General features: G+C 37.3%; 1 protein-coding gene across 1 annotated transcript in view; it reads left to right on the top strand.

Annotated features, from left to right (window-relative positions):
• Positions 1-18,565, top strand: part of znf644b (zinc finger protein 644b) — a 43,414-nt gene extending 24,849 nt beyond the window's left edge. Inside the window, exons 4-8 of the mRNA XM_053498231.1 lie at positions 228-2,999; positions 4,682-5,200; positions 10,772-10,897; positions 11,105-11,204; positions 13,406-18,565. Coding sequence (XP_053354206.1) covers positions 228-2,999; positions 4,682-5,200; positions 10,772-10,897; positions 11,105-11,204; positions 13,406-13,577 — 3,689 coding nt within the window. The 3' untranslated portion in view covers positions 13,578-18,565. The remainder of the gene's footprint in view (positions 1-227; positions 3,000-4,681; positions 5,201-10,771; positions 10,898-11,104; positions 11,205-13,405) is intronic.
• The last annotated feature ends 88 nt before the right edge of the window (positions 18,566-18,653 follow it).

Raw genomic sequence — 18,653 nt, 5'->3', positions numbered from 1 at the left:
CGTTTTGCTGTCTGTCAAGTAGAATGTGTCTATTTATACATGCGCAAGAGGTTATAGGGTTTTTTTTTTCTTCTATTTTAAGTTGGCCTGTGTTTTTTGTCTGACAATGGATGGTTGCAGTGTGTTTTTACCAAACTGTCATTTAACACATTTTTTCTTTGTTTAGTTATCAAGTTATTGTACTTTACATGATAATGGATCTGTTGGATGCTAATTGTGTTTTGTAGATGCTGTCTCTGCCATGGCAGCAGTGAGAAATAGTGCCGAGAAAGAGAAAGAGGTGGAATCTGCTGAATATTACACTCAGGAGCTGTCAGGCTCTCACACTTCCTCTCCCACCACCTCTACCCGCAACAACAACAGCAGCAGTGTGGGACCACAGCAGTGCCAATCTTTGGACAGTCACCAAAGCCTTTTAAATGGAGCGCAGCCGAACCCATTTGTCTGTGGCGGTGTCCTGGCTGCCCCCTGCACAGACGATTCATTGCCTTCAGGAGCACTTGTTAATGGATCTGCTTCACACTGTACCTCAGAGGAACCCCACGTCCCCAACAAGGATGCATCCCCTTTGCCTGGGACAGACACCAACCCTGAGGTGTTGGAGCCTCCCTGCGAGCTTCAATCAAACACTTGGCAAAAACCAGAAGGGCACGTTATGAAAGCACCATCCACACGGACCCTATCCGAGTCGGACAACAGCGGCTGTGAGACTCCCTTGGTGGGGGACAATGCAGGTAACGGGGCAATCAGCCGGGTGTGGACAAACAACGGCGTCAAGGCCGGATCCTTATGGGATGCTGATTCCGAGTCAGAGTCATCAGAAAGCTCCTCTGACAATTATGATGGCCTGAACAGAAGCCTCAGAGAGAAGTTTATGTGCTTCCTGTTGAAAGGTAGGATACTTGATGAAGTGGTGAAAGGAAAAATAAAAGTGGGGGGTCTTCAGTCAGCCAGCTCTAGGAGAAGGAAACGAAAAACCTGCCGAGTGAAAAGGATACCAGTGGAAGAAAAAGTTAACGAGGGTTTCAGCCGCACCTCCCTCATTAACCAAGGCTTAGATTTTGATTCGTCCATAACTGAAGAACGCTCCTTGAGGCAGGATCCGGAAAGTTTGAGAGCACACATAGACTCGCATCTGGGGAATTCCCAAGACAAAAAGAGCTTAATTTCATGTGATAATATAGGCGGGCACAATGAAACAGACACCTACGTACGTGGCCAACCTATGCCATTAAAGAGACAGCTGGAAACAGGCTTGGAGTCAGAGCACTTGTTCTTCCAATGCACAAAGTGCAATGTTAATTTCAAGGAGGAAAGGCATTTGCATAGGCATATGATGTATCATTTAGATTGGCATAATCAGGTAGGGCAAGTGAGCAGCCTCCGCCCCTTTATATGCAAAGAGTGTGGGCGTACATTCTGCGAGCATGCTTCCCTGGAGAAGCACACGCTGATCCACCAGGTGCAAAGGGAGAGATTGATGGAAGAGATTAAAGATCTGAATGAATTGAAAAGCCAGGAAGGACAAGCTCAGCTGCAGTGTCCCCAGTGCGCTTTCGATACCAATTGTCCACAAACATTCATCCATCATGCCAAGACCCATGAAAAGGAAAAATATTATTACCGTTGTGAAGAATCTAAAAATGTCGAGTTGAGCGAGTCAGATATGGAAGTACATGAACCAATAGCTCACCTCAGTGCATGCCACGGAAGAGTCATAAAACCCTTGGGCATGCTTTTTTGCAAAATTTGCACATTTAGCACAAAGTACAGAGATGTTTTACAAAAGCACCTGGAACTTGTACATGACCAGCCACTTTGTGATTATGAACTTCAGTCACACAATATGGCAGCTGACCTTACAGGGTCTGTGTCTGAACAGGACGGGCTAACAGGCCAAACTAAAGCAGACAACTTATCTCTACCTTCAATAAAGCCAAAGTTCCTCAGAGAGAACCAGAGCAAGAGTGGAGCAGGGCTGTCCTCATGGTCCAGTAGCTTTGCTGACCTTTTTCTGAGCGATAAAGGCACACAAAAATCTTCTAAAAGTTTGAGCTCTTCACTGATCAAATGGAGATTTGGCAGCTTAGCAAACAACCTGTCACCGTCTTTGCTGAAATGTGACAAGCCAAGTAAATTATCTCTGCCTACAGAGAGAATAGATGTGACAACGGGTCTCTCCTATGTTGAAGAGGACAATCAAGAATGTGAAAGTGCTGTCTCTAAACAGAACACAAAATATCTCTCCGGCTTTGACATGAATCTGCTGACAAATTCTGCAATCTCCAACAAAGCTGTACATCTGAACCATGATGACGTTAGCACTTCCAAAGATCCCCCGCCTGGAAGCAGTTTAGCGGTCCCGAAACAAAAATCTCCCTCTAAAAGGAAAATGTCCATTCCATATCACAACACTCCTAAGAAAATTCCAATGGTTTTACCAAAACATGAATCAGCAACTCAAGAAAAACTTGATATTTATTCTTTGCAGAGTGGCAACTATAATATTGTTACGTTTGATTCTCCCAATAGTCCCAGTGAGACCATAGCACACTTCCTGGATTGCAGCGATGCCACGGACCCCTTAACCCATCAGGGAGATTTGCTTAAAGATGACGTCTACAACTCTCCTGAGCAGTCAGATCTTGGTAGCAACTTCGAAGATGACGATAAAATCACCTCATTTATAGTGAAAGAAGAGAACATGGAGAGTGCAGTGAGCGAGGACAATCCAGAGTGTACTGATCTTAATTTCGATGATTCTTACACCAGCTACTGCACGTCCCCCGTGTTTGAACCAGATCGGAAGTGCTGTCCATATTGCCCTGCTGTGTTTGAGTCAGGCGTGGGCTTGTCCAATCACATCAGAGGGCATCTGCACAGATGTGGCTTAAGCTACGAGGCTCGTCACATGCTGTCACCTGAACAGGTGGCGTCTCAGGACTGGCAGCCTCGCATTCGCAGGAGAGCGCCCTCCATGAGCAACAGAATCAGGAGAGGTGAATTACAACTATAAAATATTAACCAAATGACAAAAAAAACCATCTAATTTCCTTGTATGTATATTTCCTGTTAAGAAAAAATAAGAGGAATCTATTTTACTAAAAATCTATAGACTATGAATCCAAATTAGTAGAATAACATACAATACAAGGTTTATTTAAACACCCGTCTAAGAAATTTCCAGTATAATTCAGCTTTCAAGCTGGAAAAAGTAGCTAATTAATACTAAATGAAAGACAGTTACTCCAGTAGTAGTACATGATTTTAATTATTTAATTATACTTTTTTCATATGGTTATTAAAATCATCACCAAAGGTATTATTATTATTATTATTATTATTATTATGAACCTCAGGTGTTCAACCAAGTTGTAGTAATCTCAGCTTCAACCTACTATAGTCTCAAAGTTCAGAATTAGCAAGCTGCATTAGTAGAACGTAATTGTACATCTATATGAATAAAAGAACAGTTTTGTCTGTACTTTGGTCAGAACTCATTCTTTCAATGATCTCTTAATATTTCATCATGAGCAGTTATGTGCCAAATTAAAAAACGGAGGTTTTGACAGCGTACTGCGCATGCATCGAACTGTTGGCGCGTCATAAATCTACCACTCGACAGCGTTATTGGAGCTTTTGCAGTACTTACATATCTGCCTGAAGTATAATCTGCACCATAAGTAAAATCAAAATGTTGAGTAAAAGTGATTTTATGAACAGTTATGTGCTTAGCATCAGGATCGGACTAAAACTAAATTTAATAATCTACTTTTAAAATAACCTACTTTCTCAATGTAACCAAACAAATGCACCAATAGATATTAATTAGAAAAGCTAAACCGAATATTTTACAAGAATTAGGTAATATTTTCACTGCTAAAATAACAGCGCTAAAGTAGTTTAAATGAATTTCAATGCATTGGAGTCCTTTAAATACAAAATGCCTACCTAATTATTGTACTTTTTTTCCTTCTTTACTGATTTACTTCAATTACCGAACAAGGAATGTATTTGACTGATGATTAAAAATGTACAACTTAACATTAACAAGGTGTAAGATACTTAACTTACAGTGGTAACTCACAATAAAATAAAATAAAAGGAATTGAGCCTGGCCAGGAATCAAACCCAGACCCTGGAGGTGCAAGGCGACAGTGCTTATCACTACACCACCGTGCCGCCCTAGGAAGAAAGTTCTGCAATACAGAAACACAGGCAGACATGTACCGAGTTAACCTAGAGTTAAACTATTTCTACAAACTCCTTTTCAATCAACGATGAGTATTCATGCTAGTGGGAAATAATATTTAAATAACTAACAACTAATAAGGAAATGCATACCAAGGGCATTCAGGAAGTTATTATTTTATCATTATTATTATTTTAGATCTCAAGTCAAACCGGACATTAGTTTGTACAAAACACTGTTAACTCACAAGTCTCGGTTTGACTTGAATGGCAGTCGTATAATTCATTTACAATCAGATGATTCCACTTGTGATTGAATGCATTATAAATTGCTTGATCCTGGATAGTAACAATATTCAGGATCAAGCACCTTATCAGATGTTTATTTCAGCTATGTGAAGAAACATTTGTTTTCAATCTTTACCTGTATGGATGGAGCAAAATGTTTATATGGAATAAATCATTATCTTTTTTATTTTTGCCCAAACAGATAAACCTGAATCTCAGACGGAACACACCTGCCCCCTGTGTCTGGGCTGGTTTGACACTAAAACTGGTCTGTCCAATCACGTGCGGGGTCACCTAAAGCGGATTGGCAAACCAATCTCAGGTGTCAGCAAGTCTCCTCTGCGCATCCTCACCGAGCTCCTGCAGGACGAGAACGAGCACAGGAACGTTCTCCGGGCTCTTGAAGCCAAACCTCGCCTCTCTAGACCCCTCATATCTCGGAAGTTTGCAGGAAGTGAGGGCTCGTATGTTACACCCACTGGTTTCCCGGTCAAGCTTCAGCACACTGCTAACAGGCTGGTCTCTGAGGAGAGTGAGAAGAGGAAGAGGAAGGAAGAGAAGATGAACGAGAACAGTAAAAGCACTTTAGTAGAGCTTCTTAAAAGTCAGAGAGTGGACCAGGAAGTGGCAGTCACATGCCACTCTAAGAAAGCCAGAGCTCGTTTCATCATTTCTCCATCAAAGAAGGTTTCTTATGAAACGCTGCCCATATGTAGCCAAGGTGAGGAAATTACACAATCATTATCTTATGTAAAAAAAAACATAAAATGCAAATGTGTAAATTTTAATACATGGTTTACAAAAGCACTCACAAAAGTTATTGACGGAACAATATGGTGAATATTTTAGAATTTAAGCATTTGGAGCTCATTTAGGTTACTAACAAAGTGCTATCAAAATAGTACTGTCACATAGTTATGACTTATAGAAACACTGCATATTATTTTTATATATATATATACATATATATATATATATATATATATATAAAATGCAAATGTTTTCAAAGGCATGTTAGCATGATTCACAAAAGCACTCATATAAGTAATTGAAGGAACTAGGTATTGACAAAATGGTGAATTCTTTTTGGCTTACTAACAAAGTGTGATCAAAAAAGTACTGTCACATTTGTGACTTTTGATGACTTGAATATGACTTATAGAAACACTGCATGTTTAGTTTTAATATGCAGTGTATAATTTGCCAAACTTTCCAAGACATATGCCTCAAAAGAGTTGGATTTAGAAGGGTAAAGTCATTTATAAACACTATAATAAAGTACGGCAAGGTCTTTACATTAAATTAAAATAAATAGGCATAAACGTGTATTAAATTAAATTATATTTTTACTGATATAAAATTCCACAGCTTTTTTGTTTCCAATTATGCTTGTGTCCACTGGCAGCAAAATATGTGCTGGGGTTCAGGAATGTTTAAAGTATCTCAGGCGGTATCGGTGCTTTAACTAAAATTGAGACCTGGTTTTAAATACCATTGTCTCATTGCATCTTCATAGACTAGATATTCTATTTTAAAATTGAATACAAGTGCTGCTCTTCAAATCTCAAGCAGACTCCTTGAAACATTCTTAAGCAACGACACACGGACTGCATCCCGGGATTTGACACACTTGTTCTGTTTTTTTTTTTCCAGCTAAAATAAAAGGGTGTGAATACTTACAAGACTATATTATACTTGCAATAAATACTTACAATAGTATATTGGACTCATTTGGGCTTAACTAGTAATATTCCCCTATGTAATACATTACATCACGATATAAATTTATATTAGTAGTGATACTATTATCAGCAACTTTGTAGTTGTTTATTTATAAGAAGGACCTGTGAAAAAAATATTTTGCCTTCTTGGATTTTTAAGTTTCTCATCAAAAACCATTTTATTTAAATGTAATTTTAAATAGTTTAATCAAGCTTTTAATGATCAGATTGAATAATGCAGAATCAGCGTGATTAATTCACATAGTATCAACATAAAGCAGTTAGATTATGAAATCATATTTTCTATTTTTAATTATGGACTGTGAGTAGTGCGGTGGTCATGAGGCTGTTGCAGAACACCAGTGACCTGAGTTTGAGCCTCACTTAAGTTAAGAGCGTGAGGTTTGATATTATTCAGAGCTTTGAAATTTTTCTTCAGTGTAGGTAGGCTGCATTTTTATGGCTTTAGTGGGATTACATTAGAAGTAATGTGGAGTACAAGAGTACAGGCGAGATCGACTTAAGCAGTCTTGGCACAGATACAAAAAATGAGGTTTTCCTGTATATGGTCAGATATGAAGCATGCACAATAGAAAAGATACAATTTAAATACCATCTAGTACACCTCTTTTGAAGTTTGTTCCATTTTCCTCTGGCCATTCGCTGTTTCACTTAGTAATGATGACATTGCGCTGCTTCTTGCTTTTTTCTTGAATATTATTGTTCATTATATCACTCTATCAGTATGTATACCATGATACTGTGATCAGAAACTGATAAAGATACCACAGCAGACATTTTAAGCTTTTGAAACGCTGAAAAAAAAAAGCTTTTGCTAACCCACACCTGGGTTGCACTCATTACACCAGCACAACACACACTACGATACATACAGTATGTGGTGTTCCCTGTTAAAGGCTTCTGAAGGCTTTCGCTGATTTTTTTTAATCTACAGTCTTTTCTTGTAATGTTAACTAAATTGAAGTGTACATAAATCATCTCAGCCAGTTTTAATGAGCACACAGCTTCATTGTAACACAAGGTCTTCTCTCTGTCTCAGACAGCTGTGTGTATGATCTGTCTTGTCTCTACTGATGTAGAATCAAAGGCAGAGGGTGTGATGTGACAGACAGGTAATGGCTAAATTGTATGATACCCTGAAAAATCTGGGTCACACATACGAAAAGAGAACATTATTTATTTTAATAAGAATGTAGGTATGTTTTTTCTTAAGGGTTATTTCAAGTAAATAGTATTTGATTAAGTTCAGTGCCAAACTGGTACACTTACAGAGTGGGGTACGGGTAAATGTGGTACAGTGGTACAAATCATTGTTTTAATTACTGTTTTGCATGTTTTAACCACCCAATCTATTGTGAAATATGTATGGTAGACAGCTCACACTTCATAAAGCAACAATGTTCTCTTTGTATCTGTCAAGTCTTGAGATGCCTCTCGAAGAAAGAGAGAAAAAATACTTCCTACCCATTGAATTATTATAAGAAAAATTAAAAGATGGAGCATTATCTAACATGGCTTTGAAATTCAAATGTTAAAACTGTGGTCTTTGATGTAATGTTGGAAAAACCTCAGCCGTGTTCACACACCTGTGTTTCATGTCTTTCCAAATAAGCATTTCAGTAGCATTAGCAGAAAAAATGAGTTTAATCCAGATTCATCCTAATGCACAATAGGGATTTGATTTTTGGTATGGCTTAGTGGGACAAGATTGAGTATCGTGCACTTCACTCACTTACTCATTGTCTATATCGCTTCATACTGTATACTTATACTGTATACAGGGTTGCGTAGGTATATAGAGCCTATCCTAAAAAACTTAGCGCACAAGGCGGCATCCATTGCAGGGCACACACACGTGCACACACAACGGGTCAATTTGGGACCGCCAATTAGCCTAAAGTACATATCTTTGGACTGTGGGAGGAAACTGGAGTACTTGGAGAGAAAAAACATAAACAAAGCGAAAAACAAAAAATATATATTTTCAATGGATTCTTAAGACTGGGATTGACTGGTATGGGTGCCAAATTTTCTTTCCAAGAACTAACACACACAGAGACCACGCCCTCTTAACTAGGACTGACAAAAAGACCGAGAACATGCTTATTGCATCGTAAGAGACAGGCAGAGAAGCCACGCCCCTTGACTCGGAGTGACAGGTTAAGAGGCCACATTTCGATATAATCGCTCTTTACACCCCAGTTTAAAACTGGCCATCTTTATTGGTTTCGGTTGAGTTGATTGCTCCCTTGTTTGTCAGGAAGTTCAGGTTGTCTGTTTCTGAATCCTAAAGCTGTGCTGTGGCACTTTTAGAAAATGTTACCTTTTAATCAAGTGAGATGGTGGTGAATTGGAAATGTGCCTCAAGATATTAGGTAGGTAATTAAGACATCTGTTGGTTTGCTGCATGTTATTGTCAGTACAACAATTTGCAGGTAATTTAAATAACCTTTGGTGTCTTGTCATGGAAAACAAGTCCAAGTAGCATATGTTTTGCATGGTTTAGTGTGAAATAAGTGGAAGCTGTTACAATTTTCCCACAACACACCCTGTATGCACCCTCAATTCATCCTTTCCATCTTTGTTTTTTTTTATCTATCCATATGTCCATCTGTTTACATGGTAAAATACTTACGGGGTGAATATGTGAGGCGGGCTGGAAAAGCCAGTGGGAAGGCGATGTGTGCTTAAGAAATCTGTACTATAAGAAACACTAAATTTATAATTTTACGAAAATGACTGGGAATGTGTTTTATTGGGTTATTTTCTAACCTTTGCTGTCTGTCACAGCTGGTAATAATCAAGTTCAGTTCCAAAACAGCAATAAATGTATTCAGTCATCCTAAAGAAACCTAAAACATTGCTAGGATTTTTTCCACAGACCGATCATATTACAGATCATAAATGTAAGGCTACTGACGAGCCTGATCAGTTATATCGGTAAGTTTAATTCAGGGAATTCAATACAGAGTATTGTTTTTTATGTGATGCTGTTTTCACTTTTTTTCTTTAATCCATCCATCCATCCATCCATCCATCCATCCATCCATCCATCCATCCATCCATCGCCCCAGGCAACTTAGGATGCAAGGCAGGGTACACCCCAACCCAATGCATGGCACAAGCAGACAGCCACACATGTTATTCCTTTCATTTAAAAATATCTTGCATGGTATAAATGAAATGCAAGCAAAATATTTTTAACCAAGCATTAATCCTTTGGCATGTCGCTTTTCATCAAGCATTTCTCCTCATCATCAAAATGTTTTAAATGTCTAACTCAACCTGTTGCATTTCATACAGTACAAATCATTCCTAAATGAGTGCTTAACATTTTTCTTCTCTCATTGTCAAAAAAAAAGAGAAAGAAGCGAAAAACAAACAGTGTGGATTGTATTTTGATAAACATTGTTCTCAACAACATAGAAGTGAGTGTAAAGATTTGACAACAGATGGAGTGAGAGGGTGAAGACACTGAGGGAATCACAGTTTATTACGCTCAAGCTGCTGGTGTGCTCGAAATGTTGCCCCAGCACACACACACACACACACACACACACACACACACCCTAGGATCTAAATATAGTGTTCACATGTTAATAAAGAGATCTGTAGATGTTGGAGTACATGTTCACATATTGTGTGCAATACATAAAAATTGTTGCTTAGTTTCACTTTTTCCAATATAGTCATTTAAGTGTTATAAGAAAAAAAAAAGCTGTTAAAATAGAGAATTGAAAAATATCCTGTTACAAGACAAAAAAAGCCATTATACAGAATATTTCATTGAATACATCTTATCCCAAAGCTGTTTATGACAGAGGTTATGTACAGTATATGTCTTATTAGAGAATATTTATTGTCACATATAGTTAGAAAGGGAGATAACTGTAGATACATTTTGTTAAAAACATTTATTGAATATTAACATGTCAGGAATTTAACATCACAGGGATGTTCTATTGTTAGGAAGAATGAACTGCCTGTTGATTAATTTCGTTTCATATAACAGCACACCCAGAGTGATAGAGTTTTGAAATGATAAACAACACATCACATATTTTTAGGTACATCTATAGGTACATCTGACACTGGGTTCTTAATCGATCAATATTAAATGAATGTTTCGTGCAAAGCTCCATCATATCAATGGCTACACATTTTGCGTCATTAAATAACACACTTTCTAATCAAGCTGATGATGATTCTTAGATTATGTCCAATTTCCATCACGCAGGTCCTTATAAATGATTTGAATCAATAATTCTTTAAAACAAAGACCCTCATATAAATCTGTATGACAGTTGTGGCAGATTGACTGAATGATCAGAGCTGCCGTTACAGAGAATAAATCAACACCCTCTGACCAAGATTGAGAATTCACCAGTGTTATCCTATAAAAATGTGATGACATATTAGCCTTTTTTTTATATTGTAGGAATTTTGGTGAAGCCTAATAAATTAAATGTTATTTCGGTCTGTTGTCATCCCCTCAGCTTTCTCTGATTAATTTTAGTTTAAGACTGTTTTCGTGTTTGCCCTTCTTACAGGAAAGTTTGAGGGAAACAAGAAGATTTGTATCCACTGTAATGCGACTTTCCACAGCGGGGTCAGTCTTTCCAATCATCTTAGGGCTTATGCACGCAGGAAAAGGATCGCCATGCTGGAAGGAACATGTACGTGCTCTTTTCATCTTATTCATACATACAGTATACTTTGCATATGGCCATATTAAGAGTTTGAATCTCTGCTTCTGAGATATGATGTTTGGAGTTGTTGAAGCTGCATCATAAATAAAAAGCCAGTAAATAGATTTGAATTGGTCTGTTGTAATGTCCCCACTACATGCACACTTTACTAACTGTAACTGTGTGTACTTTCAGCATATGATTGTAATCAGAAACTGCCTCGCATAAGGCCAAAGAGGAAGGCGTTCCACACTCTACACAACACCTCTGAAGTGATCTACACACTCACATGCAGGTAACATGCTAAAAAAGCCATGTAGTCACTGTCCTGCATTTTTAGTGGGTTACGAAAGTTTACTGACCCCTTCAGTTTATAAATATTGTATGCTTCAAGTTGCTGTCATATTAAACTTCTAGCCTAGTTTGGCCAGATGCTTTTTGGAACATCCAGATCTTTATAAATGGTTCTGTACCATAGCCCTGGTCCATGCCTGACACAATTTTAGAGTTCTTTGGATTTCATGGTTTGGTTTCCAGTCTGATGTGCAATGTCAAGTGTCAGAACTTATATAGCAAATGTATGTCTTTCTCAATCATGTGATTATGCAATCAGTTGAATTTACACCAACTGGACTTCAATCACGTTTTAGTGCCATCTCATGATGATCAAAAGTTCTAAATACTTAGATAAATAACATCTCCATTTTAGATTTTAAATTAACAAATAAACGATGGGATTATGATTATTGTGTGTAGAGTAAAGGGCAATTTTAATCTTTTAAAATCACAGTTGTTATAAAGATTGACTTTAAAACATACAGCGTGATTCACTTGAAAGAGGCCCTGAATATTCAGTAATAACTCTGACCAGGATAAAGCAATCTGAACGAAACAACATACAATGTGCCCCTCAGTATATGAAGCTTCGAACCGGAATGCTCCTGAATCGGACCCGATAAGGTAAGTGCCAGACAGCCATGGTGCCGTTTAACACCGTACCCCTTCACTCAGTCACTTGACCTTCTCATCAGGATAGTAGGTCTACAGTAATAAGCAGAAAACGAAGATCACTTCCAGCATTGCATTTAATACAAGCGCTTACACATACGATAAAGTATGTACCTTATTTTATTGGTTCTGATTGCTTCATCATGACAAGAATAATTACAGAATATTCGTATGAATCATGTTGTACATCATCAATCAAATATAAGACAACCACAAGAATTTGGAGCACAAGGTTTATTTATTTTGTATCTTCGGGTATCAGCACAGGGTTTAGGGTTTAGATTATAATGCACACATAGAAATATTTTGCACTATTTTGCAATTAAACAATAAAAAAGTAAAAAATGATATAAATGTCACAACACTGCTGTATAGTAAATAGATTCGCTGTTTACTGTATAACACAACAAGAAGAACATCATTGTGAAAAGGAATGATGCACAATATTCATTTAATTGCTATTATCTTGTTGTCATAATCAGAAAATTTTGACTAATTGCACATCCCTAACACAGGGCCAGAAATATTCCCTACTTTCACTTAAATTATCAATTTAGTGGTGCTAAAAGTCCTAAAGTGTTTTTTTTAAATTGCCAAGCTTGAGCCCTCTCAACCTCCTGTAGTGATCATGATTGACTACAGCTGGTAGCTTTTCTGTGCCAACATAAAAATGGCTTGTTTGCCAGCAGTCAGTGGATCGATTAACACACAGTACAACAAGGAAGTCCAAGGAGCTCAGTGCAGATCTGAGAAAGAGGATGGTAGATTTACACAAGTCAGGACTTTATCCTCCAGCTATTTCTAAATGAAATCAGATTACAAGCTCAGTTCAAAAAATTATATTCAATAACAAAATATTGGGAGAAAAAGACCCAAACTGTCACCTTCACCTGAGAGAAAAACAGATTTGGATTGTCAGAAACCACCAAGACACACGCCTACTATGAACGAGAAGTTGCTGGAACATCAGTGTCACTGTCATGTGAGTTTTAAACCATCATGGACTTAAAGGCTGCCATCCAAGAAAGAAGTCCCTTCTGCAAAATTTGTCCCTTTAAGTTTTACCCAAGATTGCAGCTGACCACATTGACAAAAAATACTTCTGGTGGGAAGTTTAAAGGAGTACAAATGAGGCATTCAACTGCAAGAACACTGTAGCTGTTAAACATGGTGGTGGTAGCATCAAGCTCTGTTTTTTTTTTGCTGCCAGTGGAGCTGGTACAATACCAACTTTAGGCTTGTGGAAGCTCAACCCTATGTAAGCATTTGTAGGCCATGCTTAGAAGTCTGGTTTGTGCCAGGAAACCAACAAATTGAATTCATGTTCAAGCTCAGAATACCATTATCTACTTTATAACACAATACACACTGCTTCCCAAATCCACCATATTTGGTTATTAATTTTTCAGTAGTTCCCTTTTCTTGTTTCACTTACTACCCCTTGCTCTCGCCGGTCTCTTACTCTCGCGGTCTGTGTGTCAATTTCAGGTTTTGCGATCTGGTCTTCCAGGGTCCGCAGTGTGTGCAGGAGGACTGGGTGAAGCACCTGCAGAGACACCTCATGCACACTGCTGTCAAAGGCACAGGCGCTGGGATGGTGGAGGTGCCAGCTGTGTGTGAGGAGCCATGTGCTCCAAACTGTGTCACTCAGGGGCTCTAAATCACGTTTACACACAAGCTTTATTCACATTACCACTCTTCTGCATATGTAAATAAGAAGATAGCAAGAGACACACATACATTTATTCTATATAGAGATATCTATGGACAAGCGTAGAAATCTATATAAGAAATGTTTCTTTTTATATGTGTATGTATGTGCCACACACACACACACACACACACACACACACACACACACACATATACACACACACACACACACACACACACCAATCAGTCACATAACATTGATTAACAATTATATACCAGTAAACTGGTGACAGGATCATGGGAACCCAAGGCTGACTCATGCCTTTAGAGAGCTGAGGCCAACCCATCCAGTCCGATCCCACAGAAAAACCAATGCAGGACACCTTACCAAAATAAGTCAGGGCTCAGGGGGTAAGCAGCCCAAGGCCACCAACCCAGACTTCCGACTCCCCAGATTTAATTTTAATCGAGCATCCTGGGATGAACCAGACAAACAAGTCCAGTCCACGGAAGCCCCATCCTGCAACCCACAGCACCCAAGGGATCTGATTTAACGCTAATGGATTTAATATACTTGCTGACCTGTGTGTTTGTGTGTGTGTGTTTTATACATACAGTCATACCAGTCAAAAGTTTTAATCCTTTTTTTTTTTTTTTTTACTTTTTAGGACAGTCCTGGATTTTTCCACAACTATAAAATAACACACGTCATTAGGTCATTAAGTAACAACATGAACAACGACAGTCAGTTGTTATTTTAAGACATGAAGGTCAATTGTTCGGGAAGAGTTCTTGCAAGAACAGTATAGTCAAGTTCATTTGTAAAACCTATTAAGCGCCATGATGAAACTGGCTCTCATGAAGACCATCCCAGGAAAGCAAGACCAAAACTTACCTCATAAATCTCATACCAGCCTCATAAATCACCAGTTAACAGCATCTCAGATTAGCACAGTTATGAGGTCTTTACAGAGCCTAAACAGCAGACACATCTCCATATCAACTGTTCATATTTTGGAAGCCTTCAGCATTGTTTTACAATGCTTCTAGTTCTGGTACATTTTCAACATTCTCAGGTGTTCTGCTTGTTGCAGGCCTTTCAAAACGTGGCTCGCGTTCAACGTTTTTCAACAGGTTCTCATCCATATTTAAAGCATTTGTGACACACTTTTATTTATTTATATTTTATTTATTTCACTTTTACTTAATTTATTCATCCCTGAAAGCTCTCTGTATCATCTGAATAGTTTTCGTGGAAGAATGTTCAAGCATATAGGAAAATTCGGTTCAGATTCATTGCTCTACTCGCTTAGTCATTTTAAATGTGACTGCCACACATATACAACATACTGTATACAGTTCTCACTCCAGGCATCTAGTGCCCCACTGACTAGTACAGTGAAATTCGTCACGCATGTGCATTACTCTTATTTGCTGCCAGGTTACACCAGTGCTGCACAAACTGTTCTCGTTTATTATACATAGACCTTGTATACACCAATCAGCCACAACATTCTGATATTGAGTAGGTCCCCCTTCGGCCACAAAAACAGCGATGTACTGTGTGTTCAGACTTCTTTCTATGTGACCCAGCATTAACCTTTTCAGCAATTTCAACTATAGACTACACGGGTCAGGCTTCATGTCCCACGTGCATCATTGTGCCTTGGCCGCCCATGACCCTTTCTCTGGTTCACCGGATTTCCTTCCATGGATGACTTTTGGTAGGTCCTGGCCATTGCAGATTGGGAACATGCCACAAGAACTGCAGTTTTGAAGTTCCTCTAGCCATCAAAATTTGGCCTTTTTACAGTAGCGGTAGTTACAATATCTCATTACAATGGCACCTGGAAATGCATGGGATATATTAGGCAGCAAGCAAACATTTTGTCCCTGAAGTTGTAAGCTGTTGTAAGCAGAAGAAATGGGCAAATCTGAAGATTTGATCGACTTTGACAAGGGCCAAACTGTAATGGTTAGACGACTGGATCAGAGCGACCCCAAAACTGCAGCTCTCCTGAGATGTTCCCTGGATGATCAGTGTGTCTATAAATGATTCGATACCCAATATGGTGTTTACGATTAAATATGGTCACAATACAGTTAAAGGTTTAGTGATGACATACTTGTGCTTTATTTAATATGATTAAATCTGTAAAGAACAACCATATGAAGCCAGGTGAAAAGAATATTTCTCCAAAACATTTATTCTCTAAAATATATCAACAAAACCTACAGAAAACATTAGAGAGTAAGAAAGAATATTTTCTATACTTATTTTCTTCTCCTTCATTTTTTAGTGTTCTCCCCCTACAGGCATGACATTTGTCATAGGTCTGGTTATTGACACGTTCCTGCATTCATATAGTCTTACACAGAGCTGAATATCTGCTTAGAGATAATGTGCTCTGATCTATTTTTAAATCATAGTCATAGTTGGTGCACACAGTGTTACATTTACTTGTATTGTGAAGACTTCTTTTGTAGCATGATTATTGTGTAACTAAGGATATTCTGAAAGTTTGGCCACTGAATTTTTTTAAAAGAATAAATACAAAACCAATCAAACTATATATATATATTTTATAAATCATTTAACATTTATTTAGTAGTTTAAAAAAGCCCTTATTGATCAACCTTAAATGTATTATTTGCATATGCTAATTTTACGAACAGTTAATGAACTTATAAAAATTTTTTGCTGATTAAAAACAGTGCATTCTTACTAAGGAATTATTCTCTTAGAATGAATGTACTTTAATGGAAAATATGACTTCAGGGTGAGATTAACCTAAACAATCACAAAGACAAAAGATATTTTCTTTAATTTTATTTTGGCAGATTTAACAAGGGTGCCAATAATTTTTTGACAGTATACATTAGAATATGTTAATAAAATTATCCCCAGTTGGTTGATGTTATAAAGAATTTGTTCACAAATAATTCCAGGTCCTTAAAGCTATGGTCGTATCTAGGCAAATATGCCTAGATGTCGTTATGTTTCGTAAATTCTCATCCCTTATTGATTCACTATTTAGTTGTGATCTACTGCCCTGTTTCCCACATGTCATGTCCCCTATGTCAGAATTTCTGTGTTTTCTGAATTTGGTCAGCTGCATTACTGTTTTAACTAATTTGTACTACATATTTGTACCTTTTCTAATTAACACGAGGGCTGTAATGCCAGTAATGCAAAACTGGGCATAAAGTTTTTAACTTATGACTGAAATACGTTTAGGTCGTTCAAATTGCACATGTTGCTAGAGTCACTCTTTCTTTATAATAACTGTTATTCCTTTTCTTGGCTCATTGAGTTCTTATCTTAGGATCTTAATTTTGTATTCTTAAGAGGGGTGCAGGCTGCTTGACATCCACAGAAGGCTACATTAACAAGAGCAATGCACACAGGTGGATGAGGAAGTTTAAAGAAGGGCAAACCAAGTAGTCTGAGTCTATCAACTGCAACAGTGGGGTTTTTCAAGGCCCAAATGCATCGCTTGTGGTGGAGACTATGTTGGGTAGTACATTTATATGGAGTTTATAGAGCTTGTCTACCAATATGTGCAATTTGAATGACCTATGTCAGTTAATAAAATGTAAATTATGACCACTTTAATATTACTTTCAGTGCAGCCCTTGTACATACACATCACATTTTCCAGAACTAAACAGTAATAGTCCATTATCAGACATAATCACATGCAGTGCAGGATTAGCATTTTATGCTACTTCTTTGTTTATTAGTGATTATTAGTAATTAGTGTTGGGGTTTATTCGAACCCTCAGATAAAAATGCAACAAAAAAAAAAGATAGAATTTATGCAATGATGCAAATAAACCAAAAATTATATATATATATATATATATATATATATATATATATATATGCCATTCTGTTTTCACTATTAGTTTTTGACGTGATGTATTCAAAATTTTAATTTCTGCCAAGGATGATGTGTTATCTTATGCATGATAAAGGGCCTTTAGACACTTGCATTTACAGTGATGTTAGCATTTTAGAGACACTAAATTGAAACAATTGTCATGTTAACACATTGGAAACCAGAAGGACAACCAATATATATGCTTATCAATAGGACAATACAAAACTCCTGATATAAGCTCACATAAATGTTTTAAAAGCACACTGTTCTGTGACACTATGCTCGCTACACTGCTGTAACAGCTGCATACACTGCTCTTTTTTTTTGTTGTAGGAATAATAACGGTTCGGATGCCATATTTTAGTGAAGGCACTGTTTATGTATAACACTCACCTCAACTGTGATGCATCCAAAAGTATAACTCTTACTTTAAAAATTATTAAGAAATAATCTATTAACATTCTGTGCTTAAACTATTTATGAGCAATTTTATATGTGAATAAGTGACATACCATATTTTTCCTGATTATAAGGTTTGCTATTTGCGCTCTTCAGCACATACAGTGAAGCAAGATATGTTCATATTTCTTTCTTTATTTTATTATTTTTTGGGGCTTTAGCCTAAATACAATAAGTCCTATTGTTGAGGGTGTTTTTTAAAAAATATATAGTATAATATAGTAGACACGCTACTCCAGCAGTTATGGTAGTTTTTCCATTCCATGTTCTAACAAAGAAGCATTACTGAAATGTTCACTGCAAAATTATAGATACATTTAAAAAAATAAATAAAAGGGTAAAAAGAAAAAAAAGTCTCATATTCTGTTGGCCTCATATGACTGAAACTTGTCTTGTATGCATGAAATCACTATTTAAAACTGACATTAACCAGGCTCTAACAGCATGAGAAATCCTGTACCTGTCATACATACCAGAAGTTGCTATTATTAAGTGGGCCTTATCAGAACAAACACGTTACTTAATAAGGTTTTGGTTTCTTTAACATTGACAGAATCCAAAATAAATGCTGTACATGTCCTAAGGATAGTGTGGAGAGCAGCTGAAAATGAGAAAATTGCTAATACAAAAAATACAGAGATTTTTTTAGTATGTAAGCAGAGTTGGTTTTATATTGCACTTATTGTCCAAAAGAAAAAAAATAAAGGATTACTGTTGATTAAGCTTTATTTGCTTTTTCA

This window comes from Clarias gariepinus, chromosome 6 (genome assembly GCF_024256425.1).
Source record: "Clarias gariepinus isolate MV-2021 ecotype Netherlands chromosome 6, CGAR_prim_01v2, whole genome shotgun sequence".
In the NCBI taxonomy this organism is placed as follows: Eukaryota; Metazoa; Chordata; class Actinopteri; order Siluriformes; family Clariidae; genus Clarias; species Clarias gariepinus.
Note: the sequence above shows the minus strand (reverse complement) of the source record. Positions and strands in the feature narration are given on the sequence as shown.